Here is a 16,646-nt window from a genome sequence, read left to right on the forward strand (position 1 = left end):
CTAGGAGGGCCTGGGGCCGGGCTCCTCGTGAGCAGGTGCTCACCCCGCCTCGGCCAGCGTGTGTTGGAATGGGACGGCGGGCCTGAGTGGGGTCTGTGGTCACAAGGAGGAATGTTCTGGAATTTACTGTCTCTCTTGGACTATGGCTGGTGAGCAGGTTGGAAGCTGACTTGCTGGTCGTGGCCTGTGGTGCCCGGGCAACCGCGTTCCAGCACAGCACGGCTTTCTCAGGAAAGAGCAGCCATGGAAGATGTACAGTGCCGCACCTGTGGGGCTGGGGGTGCCGCCCTGGGGTGGGGCAGGCACGCGGACAGGAGTCTGTCTGGCCCTTCTCTCCCAAGGACAGACCCAGCCCGCTAGCCCGCGCTGCGGCGCGCTGAGTGGAAAGCGGGAGGAAACCCCCCTCCCCCCAGAGGAGAGTGTTAGGGACCCGAGTCCCCCATGGTGGCCCTTCTTCCCTGGCTGCAGTTTGCACCCTGTGACCTAGAACGCCCCCTGACCACCCCAGTTCCCTGCACAAGGCTCCCCACCCCCACCCCCAGCACACGCAGGGCAGTGTGGGGAGGGTCAAGGCTTCCGGTGGATCCCTAATTCCCGGCAGGCGGGCAGCGTTGGCTCCTGGCTCGTGGAGTTCGGGGGGGTGTGTTCTCTCCCCCACCCTGCCTCTTCTCGAAGCAGCACCCCGTGCTCGTGCTCAGGGTTGGCAGGGTGCTTTGTCGCGGGTCAGACCGCCGAGGATGTGCACGCCCCGAGGAGGCGGACACGGAACGGCCGAGCTGTTCCATCGTATCTGGTTAGTGCTCTGTGTTGATGCCTTTAGATGCCTCCAGCTCAGTCCATGTCGTGGTACTGCAAGGCTGGTTCGCTCCTCGAAGGGCCACGGCCTGAAATGGAGGTCCCTAGAAGCAAGAAGAAAGGTACAGTACTCACGAGTCGGCCTCGCTCTGTTTATGTATTTCTGAACTGTGTTTGCCGTTTATACCTGCACTGTGTGGAGGCGGGACGGGGAAGGAGGCCTCGGAGTGTGCACACAGCAGTTAATGGACGGACACCTGTCCTGTGTGGACCGGGACACCAGCGAGGGGCCGTCCCACCGCCTGGCGTGCGGCGGGCCGAGTGGGGAGGCACCTGAGCGCAGCGAACGGTCGGTGGGGGCCGAGGCGGAGAGGCTTCGGTGGCCGATCACGCGGTGTCGAAACGGTCTCTGTTCCCGCCGGAGGTGACGCCGGGCGGCACGGAGCTGCCCCCTCTGCTCTTGCCCGTCCCCTTTGAGCTGTGCGGTGGGAGGCAGGGGCTCCATGGCGCCAGGGGAGGCTCGGGTTCTGAGGACGGGGCGGCATGAACTCTCCCCTGTCTCCACCGCCTCCAGAGAAGCAGGGTCCTGAGCGGAAGAGGATCAAGAAGGAGCCCGTCACCCGGAAGGCCGGACTGCTGTTTGGCATGGGGCTGTCCGGGATCCGAGCCGGCTACCCCCTCTCCGAGCGCCAGCAGGTGGCTCTCCTCATGCAGATGACTGCCGAGGAGTCCGCCAACAGCCCAGGTGAGCCCCAGGCTGGGGTGGTCCTGGGGTCGGGCGCCTGTGCGGGGGCGTCCCCCTTCCCGCGAGGAAATGGCCCCGGTCCTAGAGGCTTCTGTGACGGGGCCGCCCCCTGTTGACGCCCCCACTCCTCCTGTCCTTGGCCTGCAGTAGACACAACACCAAAGCACCCCTCCCAGTCGACAGTGTGTCAGAAGGGGACGCCTAACTCTGCCTCAAAAACCAAAGACAAAGTGAACAAGCGGAACGAGCGTGGGGAGACCCGGCTGCATCGCGCGGCCATCCGCGGGGACGCCCGGCGCATCAAGGAGCTCATCGGCGAGGGTGCTGACGTCAACGTCAAGGACTTCGCAGGTGAGCGCTCGCGGGACGGCCGCCACGGAGCCCCCGGCAGGTGAGCGCTCGTGGGACGGCCCGCCACGGAGCCCCCGGCAGGTGAGCGCTCGCGGGACGGCCGCCACGGAGCCCCCGGCAGGTGAGCGCTCGCGGGACGGCCGCCACGGAGCCCCCGGCCAAGCCAGCGCCCTCCAGGTCTCCGAGGTGCAGCCTGGGCCTGGGGGTCGGCAGGGCCGGGGGATGCAGTCCCACTCTCAGGCCGGTATAGTTTGCCGTTTCTGAGGAGGAAGAACCCATCCTTCGGGGAATATTTCAAAATAAGATCATTTTCTTAGTTTTCGTGATTTTAATGAGAATTGGGAAGTGTGTCACTACCACCGTGCTGAGGGCCAGGGGTCTGCTTCTGGCAGAGGTGGGCAGAAGCTGCCCCTCCCTGAGCCTGCCCTGTCCCTGAGGACGGCCGTCCAGCTTCGCGCCCCCACCCCGACCCCTGGCCGGAGACAGCTTCGCTTGATTTCCCTGAAGGGCCTGGGCCTGCGTCCGGGTGGCCCCTGTGTGTGCAGGATCCTGGTGCCGCATGCTGCTCCGCTGTGGCGGCCGCAGGTCCCAGCCCTGTCCGCTCTGCGTGCCGAGCGACATAGGCGAGCAGAGCAGTCTTCATGACGCACCATCTAGATTTTTTCCGTTGCCTTAGTGGATCATGGTCTGACCCACTCTTAATTTAGCACGTTTTTAAAAAAAGTAGTTTTCCTAGATCAGAATTTCCCGAAGTACGGCACTTTGTGTCCGTGTTTGCACACTGACGTTTGAGCCCGTGCTTCCTGGTGACCTGCAGAGACTCCAACTAGAGCAGCCGCCAGGGGAGCGCTTTCTGCGTGGCCTGAGCCGCGTGCTTCAGCGAGGGCGCGCTCCCAAGCCCGCGGCGGTGGCAACAGGCTCCGTGTCCTCACCGGGCCTGCTCGGTCTCCCCTGGGTCGTCTTCCTGTGTTGCCGGCCGCGTCGGGCCGAGGCTGTCCTCACCGGCCCCCTGCCGCAGCGGACCCTGCAGGGGGGTTGTCTCCAGGACTGGCGGGCCCCTCATCACACAGCAGACTAGATGCCCCAATAAAGGGCTTCCTGCGCCCCGCAGCCTCCCCGTCTGGGGCCCCAGCACCGGCAGGGCCCCTGGAGGGAGCGGCCGTGGCAGGGGGGCAGCGTCCGTGAGGATTAAATGACGTAGGTCCTAAGTGTCTGTTTCCAGGCTGGACGGCGCTGCACGAGGCGTGTAACCGCGGCTACTACGACGTCGCCAAACAGCTGCTGGCTGCGGGGGCGGAGGTGAACACCAAGGGCCTGGATGACGACACGCCACTGCACGATGCGGCCAACAACGGGCACTACAAGGTGGGCCCCTCCCCGCACGCCCCTGTCCCATGGTCCCCGCCGTCCCGCACCCCTGCCCCCCAGCCCACTCTCCTGGTCCTGGGTCAGCACCTAGGTGGCCCCTAACCCCCCTTGCAGCCTGTGGACAGGGCCTTACTGTGGCCACACAGGTGTGGCTGGGTGTTAGCAGGTGAATGACCAGGCCCTTGGGGCAGGGGCTCCAGGCTGCTGCCTGCCCCGTCCTGGTCCCTCTCCCTGCCCCTGGGGTGTTCGCGGTGATGCAGCACTGAGGGGTGTAGCCAGTGCACGGCGGACCATTGCAACCAGTCTGGGAGCAGCAAGCGCCCAGGTGCAGTCTCCCCGAGAGGACTCCGCCCCCTTGGGGAGACAGGTGCCTCCAGGCCTGAAGCAGGAGACGCACAGAGACGGCGAGGCTCTTGCTGCGGTCACTGCCAGACCATCATGAAGAGGCCCCGGCCAGAGACCGACCGTGGGCCGTGGCCAGGACAGCGCCTGTAGACCAGAACGCACCTCTCCAGCCCCCTCATAGCTGCCCTGCCCGGTGGCTCTGGCCTATGCCAGGGGACTAGCAGCGCCAAGCGTGTGACGAGCCGGTGGAAGGTGCTAAGTCACCACGGTGGGGGGAGGGGCTCCGAATGAAAAGACGCCCCCGGCGACTTGGAGAAATCCAGACGTGGGTCATGTTCTTGACGGTAGGGATCACAGCTCACTTTTTAGGGGAGATAAAGGCATTGTGGGTTTTCTTTTAAGGGTCCTATTACAGGAATGTACTGAGGAAGCTTATAGGATGCCTGGGTTCCACCCACAATAGCCAGGGCAGGGGCCTGGGGCTGGGCGAGGGGCTGCCGGTGAGCTGGTAGCCAACAGAGTGGGGAGGAAAAGGGGGGCGACCTGTGAGTCTCTGTTCTTCAGTAATCATTACTGTGAAACTCTCCCACAGGCTAGATGGGAAGTGTGGAGGGGGATATAGTGTCGTGGCCCCCAGGCAGATCCCTGCCCGCCCGGGTCCTGGGACCTCACACAGGAAGGGACCCCACAGGTGGGGTTGAGCGAAGGTTCAGGAGGTGGTGGCCTGGGATGACCCGTGGGGATGCCGTGGCCTACGAGTCCGGAGTAGCAGAAACCCTTTCCCACCGGCTCAGAGTTGCCCCAGAGGCAGGAGGAAAGAGAGCACGAGGGCAGCTTGCCCTGTGTTGTCGGTCGTAGCAGAAGGGGTCGAGGGATGCGGTGGCCTGCAGCAGTAGGGGCAGCCCTCCGCGGGCAGACAGCAGGGTCGCAGGACCAGAGTCCCAGCACTGCAGGGGACCTGATGCTCATGGAAAGGAAGAGGCCACCACCACGGGCCTGTAGGGTCAGTGAGGTCGGTTTCAGACTTGGAGGACGTAATGATTGCCAGAGCAGGCTGCTGGGTCCCCGGCAGCGGAGGCCACGGCGTCCTAACCGAGACCCAGTGTGTGAGTCACGAGGTTGTCCTCATTAAAGGTTCGTCCCACGCTGCATTCTCTGGCCAGAGCTGGGACTGGATTCAGGATTTGCACTTGAGTCCAGGGAACAGGCCGCCCGGACACGGGAGGCACAGCCGCTGGGTGTAGACCGTTGCGTCCCGTGTAGCTCTGCAGCCCGCCCCCGCAGTATCCCCCTTGTGTCCGCTGGCGCAGGAGCACCCTGACTGTGTGCGACCGAGCACGGAGGAGGTGATCTTTCTTCCTAAAATAAACGAAAGTGCAAAATAAACCTGCTTACAGGAGCTTGGTCTTTGTTTCCTCTCTTCTGTCAACCCCCGCCCTCCCCATCCCCCAAACTTCTAGAACCCGTCACGTCCACCGAACCCTGCCGGATGGCAGCTCATCCGCGGCGGGAGGGGAGGGCACATGTGAGGTGATTGGGGGACGCGAGGACTCCGCGGAGAGGGAGGAGGCCGCCCGCGGGCGCTGGGACCTGTTCCCTGTGGCAGAGAGCTTGGAAGGGGGTGGGACACCCCTGGGCTCCTTCCGGGGGAGGCTCGGGTCCAGAGAGCCCACCAGGCCGTGCCGTGTGGCCCGGCTCTGGTCCTCAGCGGGGTCGCGATGGAGGTGGCTGTTGGAATGGGCTACGGTTTTACAAAGACGGGCACGGTAGCGCCCTCGTGTGCCTCAGGAAGCTCCCTCACGGGCCTGTCGCTGTTTTGTAGGTGGTGAAGCTGTTGTTACGGTATGGAGGGAACCCTCAGCAAAGCAACCGAAAAGGCGAAACGCCACTAAAGGTGGCCAACTCCCCGACCATGGTGAATCTCCTGTTGGGCAAGGGGACCTACACATCCAGCGAGGAGAGCTCGACCGGTCAGTGGCTGGGCGCCGCGCTATGTGCCGGCTGGGGTGGGGGCACGGGGCACGGGCCTCCCTGCGTGGCTGCGGCGGGCACGGTGGGCCTCACGCCTTAACGTGCCAGCCTGGCCTTCACACAGACCTCTCTTTGGTTGCCTCCCGCTCCGATTTTTGTCAGTCAGACGAAGGGCTGCGACCCCCTTGCCCCCGCCAGGGGCAGCCCGGGCCTCATCCGCACCGCGCCCTACCTGTGCGTGTCCCGGGTGGTGGCCGTGCGTCTCCTCCTGACTCTCCCTCCTGTTCCCAGCAGAGAGCTCGGAGGAGGAAGACGCCCCGTCCTTCGCACCCTCCAGCTCGGTTGACGGCAACAACACGGACTCGGAGTTTGAGAAGGGCCTGAAGCACAAGGCGAAGAACCCGGAGCCCCAGAAGACTGTGACCCCCGTCAAGGACGAGTACGAGTTTGACGAGGATGATGAGCAGGACAGAGTCCCTCCCGTGGATGACAAACATTTACTGAAAAAGGATTACAGGAAAGAAACTAAGTCAAATAGTTTTATTTCTATACCCAAAATGGAAGTGAAAAGTTACACTAAAAATAACACAATTGCACCAAAGAAGGCGGCTCATCGCATCTTGTCAGACACATCGGATGAGGAGGACGTCGGTGTCGCTGTGGGGACAGCGGAGAAGCTGAGACTGTCGGCACACACGACACTGCCCGGGAACAAGACACGGGAACCCTCCAATTCCAAGCAGCAGAAGGAAAAAAATAAAGTGAAAAAGAAGCGGAAGAAAGAGACAAAAGGCAGAGAAGTGCGATTTGGGAAGAGGAGCGACAAGTTCTGTTCGTCAGAGTCAGACAGCGAGTCCTCGGAGAGCGGTGAGGACGACGGCGACTCGGTGGGGAGCTCCGGCGGCCTCAAGGAGTCCCCGCTGGTGCTGAAGGACCCGGCCCTGTTCAGCTCTCTGTCCGCCTCCTCCACCTCGTCCCACGGGAGCGCCGCCGCCCAGAAGCATAACCCCAGCCACGCGGACCCCCACACCAAGCACTGGCGGACGGACAACTGGAAAACTGTCTCCTCGCCGGCCTGGTCCGAGGTCAGCTCTTTATCAGACTCCACAAGGACGAGACTGACAAGCGAGTCTGACTGCTCCTCTGAGGGCTCCAGCGTGGAGTCGCTCAAGCCTGTGCGCAAGAAGCAGGAGCACAGGAAGAGGGGCGGCCTGCCGGGCGCCCTGTCTGAGAAGAAGAACTTCCACGCCAGCGCGGACGGCGCCGTCCCCAAGCTGGACAAGGAGGGGAAGGTCGTCAAGAAACACAAAACGAAACACAAACACAAAAACAAGGAGAAAGGGCTGTGCTCGGTCAGTCAGGAGCTCAAGCTGAAAAGCTTCACCTACGAGTATGAGGACTCCAAGCAGCGGCCCGAGAAGGCCATCCTCCTGGACAGCGACGTTTCCGGCGACAGCAAGTTGAAAGCCTTGAAGCACGACCGGGACCACTTCAAGAAGGAGGAGAGAGTTGGCAAAATGAAGTCTGAGGAGAAGGACTGGCTCTTTAAAGAGGAGGTGGTCAAGGTTTCCAAGGATGAGAAGTCCCTGAAGAGAATCAAAGACATGAGCAGGTCTTTCCGAGAAGAAAAGGACCGTCTGAGCAAAGCCGAAAAGGAGAAGTTACTGAAGGAGAAGTCCCCGAAGGAGGAAAAGCTGAGGCTCTACAAGGAGGAAAGGAAGAAAAAGTCCAAAGACAGGCCCTCGAAATTGGAGAAGAAGAATGACTTTAAGGACGACAGACTTTCGAAGGAGAAAGAGAAGACGTTCAAGGACGAGAAAGAAAAACTCAAGAAAGAAAAGGTTTATAAGGAAGACGCGTCCGCGTACGACGACTACTGTAACAAAAGTCAGTTCCTGGAGAACGAAGACACCAAGTTCAGCCTTTCCGACGACCAGCAGGACCGGTGGTTTTCCGAGCTGTCCGACTCGTCCTTCGATTTCAAAGGGGACGACAGCTGGGACTCTCCCGTGGCGGACTACAGGGACGTGAAGAGCGACCCCGTGGCCAGACTGATCCTGGAGACGGTGAAAGAGGACAGCAAGGACAGGAAGCGGGACAAGGGCCGCGAGAAGCGAGACTACGGGGACAAGCGCAGCGACAGGGACGCCTTCTTCCGGAAGAAGGACAGGGACTGCCGGGACCGGAGCTGCGAGAGGAGGAGGGAGCTGGCGGAGAAGCACAAAGGCCTCCCCGGCGGCCTCCCCGACAAGAAGAGGAGGGAGTCGGCCGAGGGCGGGCGGGACAGGAAGGACCTCCTCGAGGGCACCAGGGAGCGGAAGGACAGCAGGGCCAAGCCTGAGGAGGCGCACCGGGAGGAGCTGAAGGAGCTGGGCGGGGAGGCCGGCTTCAAGGACAGGCCCGACTGCGACTTCGGGAAGGGCCTGGAGCCCTGGGAGCGGCCCCACCTCGCCCGGGAGAAGGAGAAGAGGGACCGAGCGAAATCGGAGAAACACAAGGACAAGTGCTGTGACAAAGATAAAAGCGAAAAATGCATCCTTGAGAAAGGTCCGAAGGACAAGGAATTTGATAAATGTTTCAAAGAGAAGAAAGAGGCCAAGGAGAGGCACAGAGACGCGCACGGCAGAGACAAGGAGCGGAAGGCGTCCCTGGACCCCGCGAAGGAGAAGAGGGAGAAGGCGCTCCCCGGGCTTCTGTCCGACGACGTCCCCGAGAAGAAGGGCAAGGAGAAGAGCTGGTACATCGCGGACATCTTCACCGACGAGAGCGGGGACGACAGGGACGCGGCCGGCGGGCTCCGGCTCGGGGAGGCCGGGGACGCGGCCCGGGCGGACGGCGGCCCGGACGCTGACCGGCCCCGGAAGCACTCGGCCGAGCGGCAGCCCTCGGAGAGGCAGCGGGAGCGGGAGCTCCGCGAGAAGAGAAGGGAGAAGGGCGCCCCGGACGGCGGCAGGGACAAGAAGGAGAAAGTCGTCGAGAAGCACAGAGACAGGAAGGACAAGGACCCTGCCGAGAAGTGCAAGGACAGGAAAGACCGCGTGTCCGTCGAGGGCACGCAGGAAAAGAGAAACAAGCAGAAGCCCCCGGAGAAGGCGGAGAGGAAGCTGCCTGCTGAGGACAAGGCCAAGAGCCGGCACCGGGAGAGGCCGGACCGGGAGCACTGCCGAGACAGGAAAGCGTCGAGGAGCGCGGAGGCCGAGAAGAGCCTGCTGGAGAAGCTGGAGGAGGAGGCCCTGCACGCCTACAGGGAGGACTCCAACGACAAGGCCAGCGAGGTGTCCTCGGACAGCTTCACGGACCGCGGGCAAGAGCCGGGCCTCAGCGCCCTCCTCGAGGTGTCCTTCACGGAGCCCCCAGAGGAGAAGATCAGGGAGAAAGAGAGGCTCAGACACTCCTCGTCCTCGTCCAAGAAGAGCCACGACCGAGAGAGAGTCCGGAGAGACAAGTCCGAGAAGAGAGACAAGAGTGATGACCACAAGGACCCCGGCGGCAGGAAGGACCCCAGCCAGTACGACAGGGACTTCTCAGACGCGGACGCTTATGGGATTCCTTACAGCTCGAAAGCCGAAGCGGAGGACGGGCCGGAGAAAGCCATTGAGCTCTTCTCCACTGAGAAGAAAGAGAAGAACGATCCTGAGAGAGAAACCCCCAGAAAAGTAGAGAAAGAGCTGAAGCCCTACGGGGCCAGCACCGCCAGCGCCCTCAAGGAGAGGCGGAGGAGGGACAAGCACCGGGAGAAGTGGAGGGACGACCGTGACAAGCACCGGGACAGGCACGGGGACGGGCTCCCGCGGCACCACAAGGACGAGCAGAAGCCTGTGGCCAGAGACAAGGACAACCCCCCAAACCCGCTCAGAGACAAGTGCCGGGAAGAGAGCCTCAAACTCGGCGACACCAAACTGAAGGAGAAGCTCCGGGAAACCGCCGAGAAGGAGAAGGGTGACCCGGCGAAGGTCAGCAATGGAAACGAGAAGCTGCCAGTGTCCAGAGACCCGGGCAGGAGAGACGCCCGGCCCAGAGAGAAGCTTCTGGGGGACGGTGACCTGATGATGACCAGCTTCGAGCGCATGCTGTCCCAGAAAGACCTGGAGGTCGAGGAGCGCCACAAGCGGCACAAGGAGCGGATGAAGCAGATGGAGAAGATGCGGCACCGGTCGGGGGACCCGAAGCTCAAGGAGAGGGTGAAGCCCGCGGAGGACGCGCGCAAGAAGAGTCTGGACGCCCCTCCCAAGAAGCCGCTGGCGCTGGACCCCGCTCTGAGGGACAGGAAGCCCAAGGACTCCGCTCCTGCCCCACCGGCCGCTGAGAACAAGCCCCACCCGGGACCAGCCGTGGACACGAGGGACTGGTTGGCGGGGCCGCACATGAAAGAGGTCCTGCCCGCTTCTCCCCGGCCTGACCAGGGCCGGCCCACCGGGGTGCCCACACCCGCATCTGTGGTGTCGTGCCCCAGCTACGAGGAGGCCATGCACACGCCCAGGACGCCGTCCTGCAGCGCCGACGACTACTCCGACCTCATCTTTGACTGCGCAGACCCCCAGCCCGTGTCCAGCACGTCCGCCAGCGCCTGCTCCCCCTCCTTCTTCGACAGGTTCTCCGTGGCCGCGAGTGGGGTTTCGGAGAGCGCGAGCCAGACGCCTACGAGGCCGTTGTGTACAAGCCTTTACCGTTCAGTCTCTGTCGATATCAGGAGGACCCCCGAGGAAGAGTTCAGCGCCGGGGACAAGCTCTTCCGACAGCAGAGTGTCCCCACCGCGCCCACGTATGACTCACCGGGGCAGCACCTGGAGGACAAGGCCCCTGGGCCCCCAGGTCCTGTCGAGAAGTTTGCCTGCGTGTCTCCGGGGTATTATTCCCCGGACTACGGCATCCCCTCCCCCAAAGCGGACGCCCTGCACTGCCCACCTGCGGCCGTGGTCACCGTCACCCCCTCCCCAGAGGGTGCCTTCTCTGGTTTACAAGCAAAATCCCCCCCTGCACACCGAGATGAGCTGTCGGCCCCATCCATGGAGGGAGCCCTTCCCCCTGACCTGGGCGTCCCTCTGGATGCCACGGAGGCCCAGCAGGCCACCGCCGCCATCATTCCCCCGGAGCCCAGCTACCTGGAGCCGCTGGACGAGGGCCCCTTCAGCGCGGTCATCACGGAGGAGCCCGTCGAGTGGGCGCACCCGGCGGCCTCGGAGCAGGGCCTCTCCTGCAGCCTGATGGGGGGCACCCCTGAGAACCCCATCAGCTGGCCTGTGGGGCCGGACCTCCTGCTTAAGTCCCCCCAGCCACTCCCTGAGTCCCCGCAGCATTTCTGCCCCAGTGAGGCCGTCCACCCTGCTGCTGCAGGGCCTTTTGGGGCCACAGAACCCCCTTACCCAGGCTCCCCTGACTCGTACCCTCTGTCGGCCACCGAGCCTGGACTCGAGGGCACCAAGGGTGACGCAGCAGAGGCGGTTCCAGCCGCTGTCTCCACCCCAGAAGAGCCGGCAGTCTTCACCTCCGCCTCCAGGCTGGAGCCCTTCTTCACCAACTGCAAACCGCTGCCGGAAGCGTCTCCGGACATGGCCCCGGAGCCGGCGTGTTTGACCACCGTGACTCAGGTGGAGGCTCTGGGGCCCGTGGAAAGTAACTTCTTGGAAAATGGGCATGATCTGTCCGCCCTCGGCCAGGTGGAGCCAGTGCCCTGGCCTGACAGCTTCCCCAGCGCTGAGGATGACCTCGATCTGGGGCCTTTCTCGCTGCCAGAGCTTCCCCCTCTTCAAGCGAAAGACGTTTCTGATGTCGAAACAGAACCTATAGAGGAGACCGCCCTCGCTCCTCCGGGAGAGACCCCCCCGGGGCTCCCTGGGGTCCCGAGTGGCGGGGAGGGCCCTGTGGCAGCTGCTGAGGACCAGCCTGTGCTGCCTCCTGACCAGGGGGACCCCCGGCTCCCCACCGAGCCGGAGCCTGAGCCCCCCGAGGAGCCCAAGCCAGATGCCCCCCTGTTGGAAGCTGTGGTGGAAGGGGGGCCCGTGTCGGAGGCGAGGGTCCCTGAGGACTCCGACTCCGGCCTGGGGCCCGCAGCGGCACCCCCCGAGGAGCAGCAGCCGCCGGGGAGCGGAGAGGGGGAGGCAGAGGGCCAAGATCCGCCGGCCGCGCCCCACGGCGTGCCTGACGCCCCTGGGGACGGCTTGGCCCAGGCGCTCGCGGCAGACCGGGCCAGCCCTCTCGACGGCGCCGGCCTCGACGGACCCCTGGGCGGCGTCCAGCCTGACGCGACGGAGCCGGAACCCAAACCCGCGGCCGAAGCCCCGAGGGCCCCCAAAGCGGAGGAGATCCCTCAGCGCATGACCCGGAACCGGGCCCAGATGCTGGCCAACCAGAACAAGCAGAGCTCGCCGTCCTCGGAGAAGGAGCCGGCGCCCGCGCCCCGCGCCAAGGGCCGCTGCTGTGAGGAGGAGGACGCGCAGGCCCAGCACCCCCGCAAGCGCCGCTTCCAGCGCTCCAGCCAGCAGCTGCGGCAGCAGCTCCCGTCCACGCGGCAGACGCGGGAGGTGATCCAGCAGACGCTGGCCGCCATCGTGGACGCGATCAAGCTGGACGCCATCGAGCCCTACCACAGCGACCGGTCCAACCCCTACTTCGAGTACCTGCAGATCCGGAAGAAGATTGAGGAGAAGCGCAAGATCCTGTGCTACATCAGCCCCCAGGCCCCGCAGTGCTACGCCGAGTACGTCACCTACACGGGCTCCTACCTGCTGGACGGCAAGCCGCTGAGCAAGCTGCACATCCCCGTGGTGAGTACCGCCCTGCGGGGGCCGGCCACCGAGGGGGCGCAGCGCCTCGCCCAGCCCGGGCCTTCGTCCTCCTCCGGGGCCCCCCACCCCCCGCGCCAGGTGCACCCGCGCGGCCCACCGCTTCCTGCCGCCGGGGGCCCCCTCGTGGCCCCTCAGACGCCCTCCGCGCTTCGGTCCTGCTTCCTGGTGGCCCCACGCTGCTGACCTGCAGCTTCCGTTCCCCTTAGCCTCTCCCCCGAGACCGCCTGCAGCCGCACCCCTCGTGGGGCTCGCGGCTCCTCCACCCGCAGGGCCTGTCCCTAGGCCCCCAGCCCCACCTGTGGGCTCTGCACCCAGAGCCTCTAGTCCCTTTCCTCTCCTCCGTTCCCTCGGCCACCCGATCGTTCCCCATTGGCACCTAGTGACCCTGACGTCTGTGCAGACGTGACCTGTCCCAGCCCCCTCGAGTCCACCTTGGGGCCTTTAGGCACACACCTAGCTCCTCCCGGCTTCTCCTGGTGCACACCCTTCCCCGGGGTGGGCTTCTGCCTCCTGCTGGCGCAGCAGAGCCAGACCTCGGCCTTCCTTGGCTCACTCACAGCCGGCCTGGCCTGCTCCCCAGGTGTAGCCGTCTATACCACGTGCAGTTGACTTGCTGCCCTTTTTGGGGGTGGGGGGTGGGGGAACAATCGCACTTTGAAGAAAAGCCAGAACTTCTGCTTTATACCATGAGGCCCTCCTAGGGAAGGCCCAGGCACACAGCCTACATCACCAGTCTCGGGGACCCCTCTCCTGTGGCAGGGCGTTGGATGCGTGTGCTCTGAGAGTCAGTGTCTGAGCTGGCTGTCCCCCAGGACTGCCCTCCGGTGTTTTCTGACAGAGGACTCTGGCTCTGAGTGTCCGGCTGCAGGGGTGAGGCAGTGGAGACCCTGCCTCTGGGCCAGCCCTCCCCAACGTGGCCCAGGGCAGCCCTTGGGCCGGGGGTGAGGGCAGCTAGCTTTGAGCCCAGCAGAATGTCCAGCCTGCCTCTCCCTGATCTCAGGCTGCCCTGGGCAGGAGACCGGAAGCCGCCTTGCCCCGTAGGTCCCGGGGTGGGGAGGATGAGCTGCTCGTCTCGTCTGGGACGCTAGATCCTGAAAAAAAAATCTGGCTTGAGGTCTGTGTTCAGTGAGACTGCTTCGTTGCCTTTTTTGTTTAAATTTTAGTTTTCAAAATAGAATACCATGAACACCATGGAAACTTTGGGGTCACGGGTTGTGTAAGTTCTGCCTGCGTCCCGCTGGGTCTCACCCCTCCCTTCCCTGGAGACCGCCAGCTCCCCTCCCGTCGCTGCTCTGCGGGGCACCCTGGCCGCTCGCGGGGGCGGGCGTTCCTGCTGCGGGCTCACAGCCCCACCAACCCCCGCCCCCCGTGATTGCAGATTGCGCCCCCTCCGTCCCTGGCGGAGCCCCTGAAGGAGCTGTTCAAGCAGCAGGAGACGGTGCGGGGCAAACTGCGTCTGCAGCACAGCATCGAGCGGGTAAGAGGGGCCTGTGGGCGCGGGGGTCCGCCTGGGGCGCGTCTGGCCCCCCGGAGGCCTGCCTCACCCGCTCCTCTTCCGCAGGAAAAGCTCATTGTCTCCTGCGAGCAGGAGATCCTGCGGGTCCACTGCCGGGCGGCGAGGACCATCGCGAACCAGGCCGTGCCGTTCAGCGCCTGCACCATGCTGCTGGACTCGGAGGTCTACAACATGCCGCTGGAGAGCCAGGTGGGTGCGCACGCGGCCCGCGGCCCAGGCAGCGGGTAGAAGCACCCGCGCCACACAGACGGAGGTGGCCCCAGCTGGACAGGAGCGAGCAGATGGCAGCAGGTCCTGTGCAGGTCCCCATGGGCCTCCGGTCACTGGGCTGGGCATCCGTCATCACTGGAATTGTCCTGGAAAACAACGTAATCAGGAGGAGTGTCCCCCACCCCCTCCCCTGCCAGCCACTGTGGCCAGAGACCGGCCTAGGGCAGGCCCTGCCGGAAGCTGGGGTGCCACAGCTGAGGGCCAGGAGGGGTGGAGCGCACAGCCACCCCCCATGGCTGTGCTTCTGTCACGGTGGCACCCTGGCCCTGCTTTCCTTCCTGCGCTGTGGACATGGGATGTGCCCTCTCACCCCACCTCGGGATGTCTGGAGTGCCTGAGCCTTTCCGGGGCCTCAGCTACTGGCACTTCCCACGGGTGGCCTGTCCGCGGACTCCGGTGTCCCTGCTCCGACCCTGCTGCACTCGGGCCTGGGGCCAGACTCTGTCAGGGGTTCGCTCCGCAGTCGATTCTCTTCCCTGACAACCACCGTGACTTTCTGAAAACTACCCAGAGTGTGGGCCTGCTGCCCCCTGGGGACCCCCCCGTGCCCCGCAGGCCAGCGTGAGCTCCCGCGGCAGCCCCAGGCCCATGAGCAGCGTTCCAGGTTGGCTGTGCGGACAGATGTGGTTCGGGGATGGCTTCGGATAAGGGCTTCCTGTGCACTTACATACGGTCTTCAGGAATCGATCTCAAAAACTTGCCCCGTCAGGAAAGCCTGGTTGTCAGTCGAGTGTGCGGCCCTTCCTGTCAGGGTCGTGAGTCTGAGCCCCACATTAGGCATGAAGCCTACTTAAAATTGAAAAACATTGTTTCCCCATTAACCTGCCGTCTGAAGCAGTACAGTGGTCTGGGAACCCTAAAGCAGACGGAGGACGACTTCAGGAACCTTTTGCATCTAAAAAGCCAGCGTCTGACTGGTGACTTCCTGAGCTGCTGCTGAGGGCAGGGGGGGTGCACAGGGAGGTCGTGCTGGGCCGGCCCGGAACACGGTTGCGCCTGGGGACTGCGGGGGCAAGGCTGCGGCTCTCACGGCACAGGAGACATCTGCCTGGCTCTGACCCCGCGGTGTCCACATCTGCACACTCTTCTTTAGGGCGACGAGAACAAGTCTGTGCGCGACCGCTTCAATGCCCGCCAGTTCATCTCCTGGCTGCAGGACGTGGACGACAAGTACGACCGCATGAAGGTGAGGGCCCTGTGCCCCCCGAGCTGCGCCTGGGCTGGGGGTCCCAGCAGGTGTCTGGGGCGGGGGGGCAGGGGGGCTGCTGCTGGGTCCCGTTTGGAAGCGGCAGCGTCAGACCCTCCGAGCCCAGCGGAAACGTTCAGGGAGCCGAGGTCTCCCCGCCTCCATGTTGCCTCCTTAGAGTGTCTTCCCTCCTGTCCAGGTGTGCGGGAGCAGCTCCTGCACCAGCTGGCGGTCAGACCTCTGTGGGACCCCACCTTGAGCCCTCCTCAAAGGTCACAGCACACACCCAGCTCCGCTGCTCTGGACGTGCCCAGTGCGGCAGGCAGGATGGGTGGGAGGTAGAGAGAGATTAGCACGCAAGAAGCACGTCCGCACCCGCAGGAGCTAGGGTCGCCGTTTAGGGTCAGCGCCACCCTGGGGCACTCGGGGAGGCAGGGCCCAGAGGGCCGTGCCCGCTCGTGTCGCTGGGGGCGGGGGTGCGTGTGGCAAGAGGAAGACTGTGTTTTCCGGATGCCGGCCTTACCCGCGGGCTCCCCCCGGCATCACGGCCCTCGTGGGGTGCTGCCGCGGTGCAGACGGGACGCCCAGAGCAGCGAGAAGGGGCCGCGCGGGGTCTCTGGCACGTCCGGGGAAGCTCCGCAGTCACCCCGGCCAGGCCGGGGGCCGCGCAGGGCAGGCTCTCCTGTAATGGGAGAAAGTCGTCTTGACGACGTGACAGGGAGACGGTGCGCGTGAGCACACGAGTCTCAGCCCGGGACGCACAGTGACCTTCCCAGACCAGTGACCTTCCCAGACCAGTAAGAAAAGAGCAACTAGAGGAAGGATGGAGGCCCGCCTGGGGGCTCAGTCGCTCGAGCGTCTGACTCTTGGCTTTGGCTCAGGTTGTGGTCTCAGGGTCGTGGGACGGAGCCCCGCATCGTGCTCCTGCCGCAGCAGGGAGTCGCCTTGGGGGTCCCTCTGCCCTCACCTGGCTCGTGTGCCGTGTTCTCAGCTACGGTCTTTTGTAAAGGAAGGAAGGAAGTGCACCGAGTGCGCTTGGAGCCGTGGCCGCCACGCCACAGCCCAGGGTGGTCTGCTTCCAGAAGACTCCAGATGGGGGAGGGTTGGCACCCCGATCCCCGCAGCACACTCGAAACAGCCTCATTTTAAGGCAGATCCGACACGGACGCCCACCCGCCGTGCTGTGTGCACGTCTGCGGAACGAGTCGGGCCGCGAGGCGGCGGCACGCCCACGTGCACACGCAACCCTCTGCTCACACACGCCTGACACCAGGTCTCTTCCTGCTGCCTCCTGCCCTGTCCCCCCCGGTGACC

The 16,646-nt window shown here is 64.4% G+C and overlaps 1 protein-coding gene across 7 annotated transcripts in view; it reads left to right on the forward strand.

Moving 5' to 3' along the window:
• The window catches only part of ANKRD11 (ankyrin repeat domain containing 11), a 174,649-nt gene that overhangs the window by 156,476 nt on the left and 1,527 nt on the right, over window positions 1-16,646 (forward strand). For 4 of the 7 annotated variants that reach the window (XM_082711427.1, XM_082711426.1, XM_082711428.1 and 1 more), the window contains exons 4-11: window positions 1,370-1,540; window positions 1,688-1,891; window positions 3,114-3,256; window positions 5,427-5,574; window positions 5,867-12,339; window positions 13,739-13,837; window positions 13,922-14,065; window positions 15,240-15,332. In XM_082711427.1, coding sequence (XP_082567553.1) covers window positions 1,370-1,540; window positions 1,688-1,891; window positions 3,114-3,256; window positions 5,427-5,574; window positions 5,867-12,339; window positions 13,739-13,837; window positions 13,922-14,065; window positions 15,240-15,332 — 7,475 coding nt within the window. Of the gene's footprint in view, window positions 1-820; window positions 918-1,369; window positions 1,541-1,687; window positions 1,892-3,113; window positions 3,257-5,426; window positions 5,575-5,866; window positions 12,340-13,738; window positions 13,838-13,921; window positions 14,066-15,239; window positions 15,333-16,646 lie in introns of all 7 variants that reach the window. The other 3 variants (XM_082711431.1, XM_082711432.1, XM_082711430.1) reach the window with 3 other exon arrangements.

The sequence above is a fragment of the Mustela nivalis genome (genome assembly GCF_964662115.1).
Source record: "Mustela nivalis genome assembly, chromosome: 18".
Taxonomy (NCBI): domain Eukaryota; kingdom Metazoa; phylum Chordata; class Mammalia; order Carnivora; family Mustelidae; genus Mustela; species Mustela nivalis.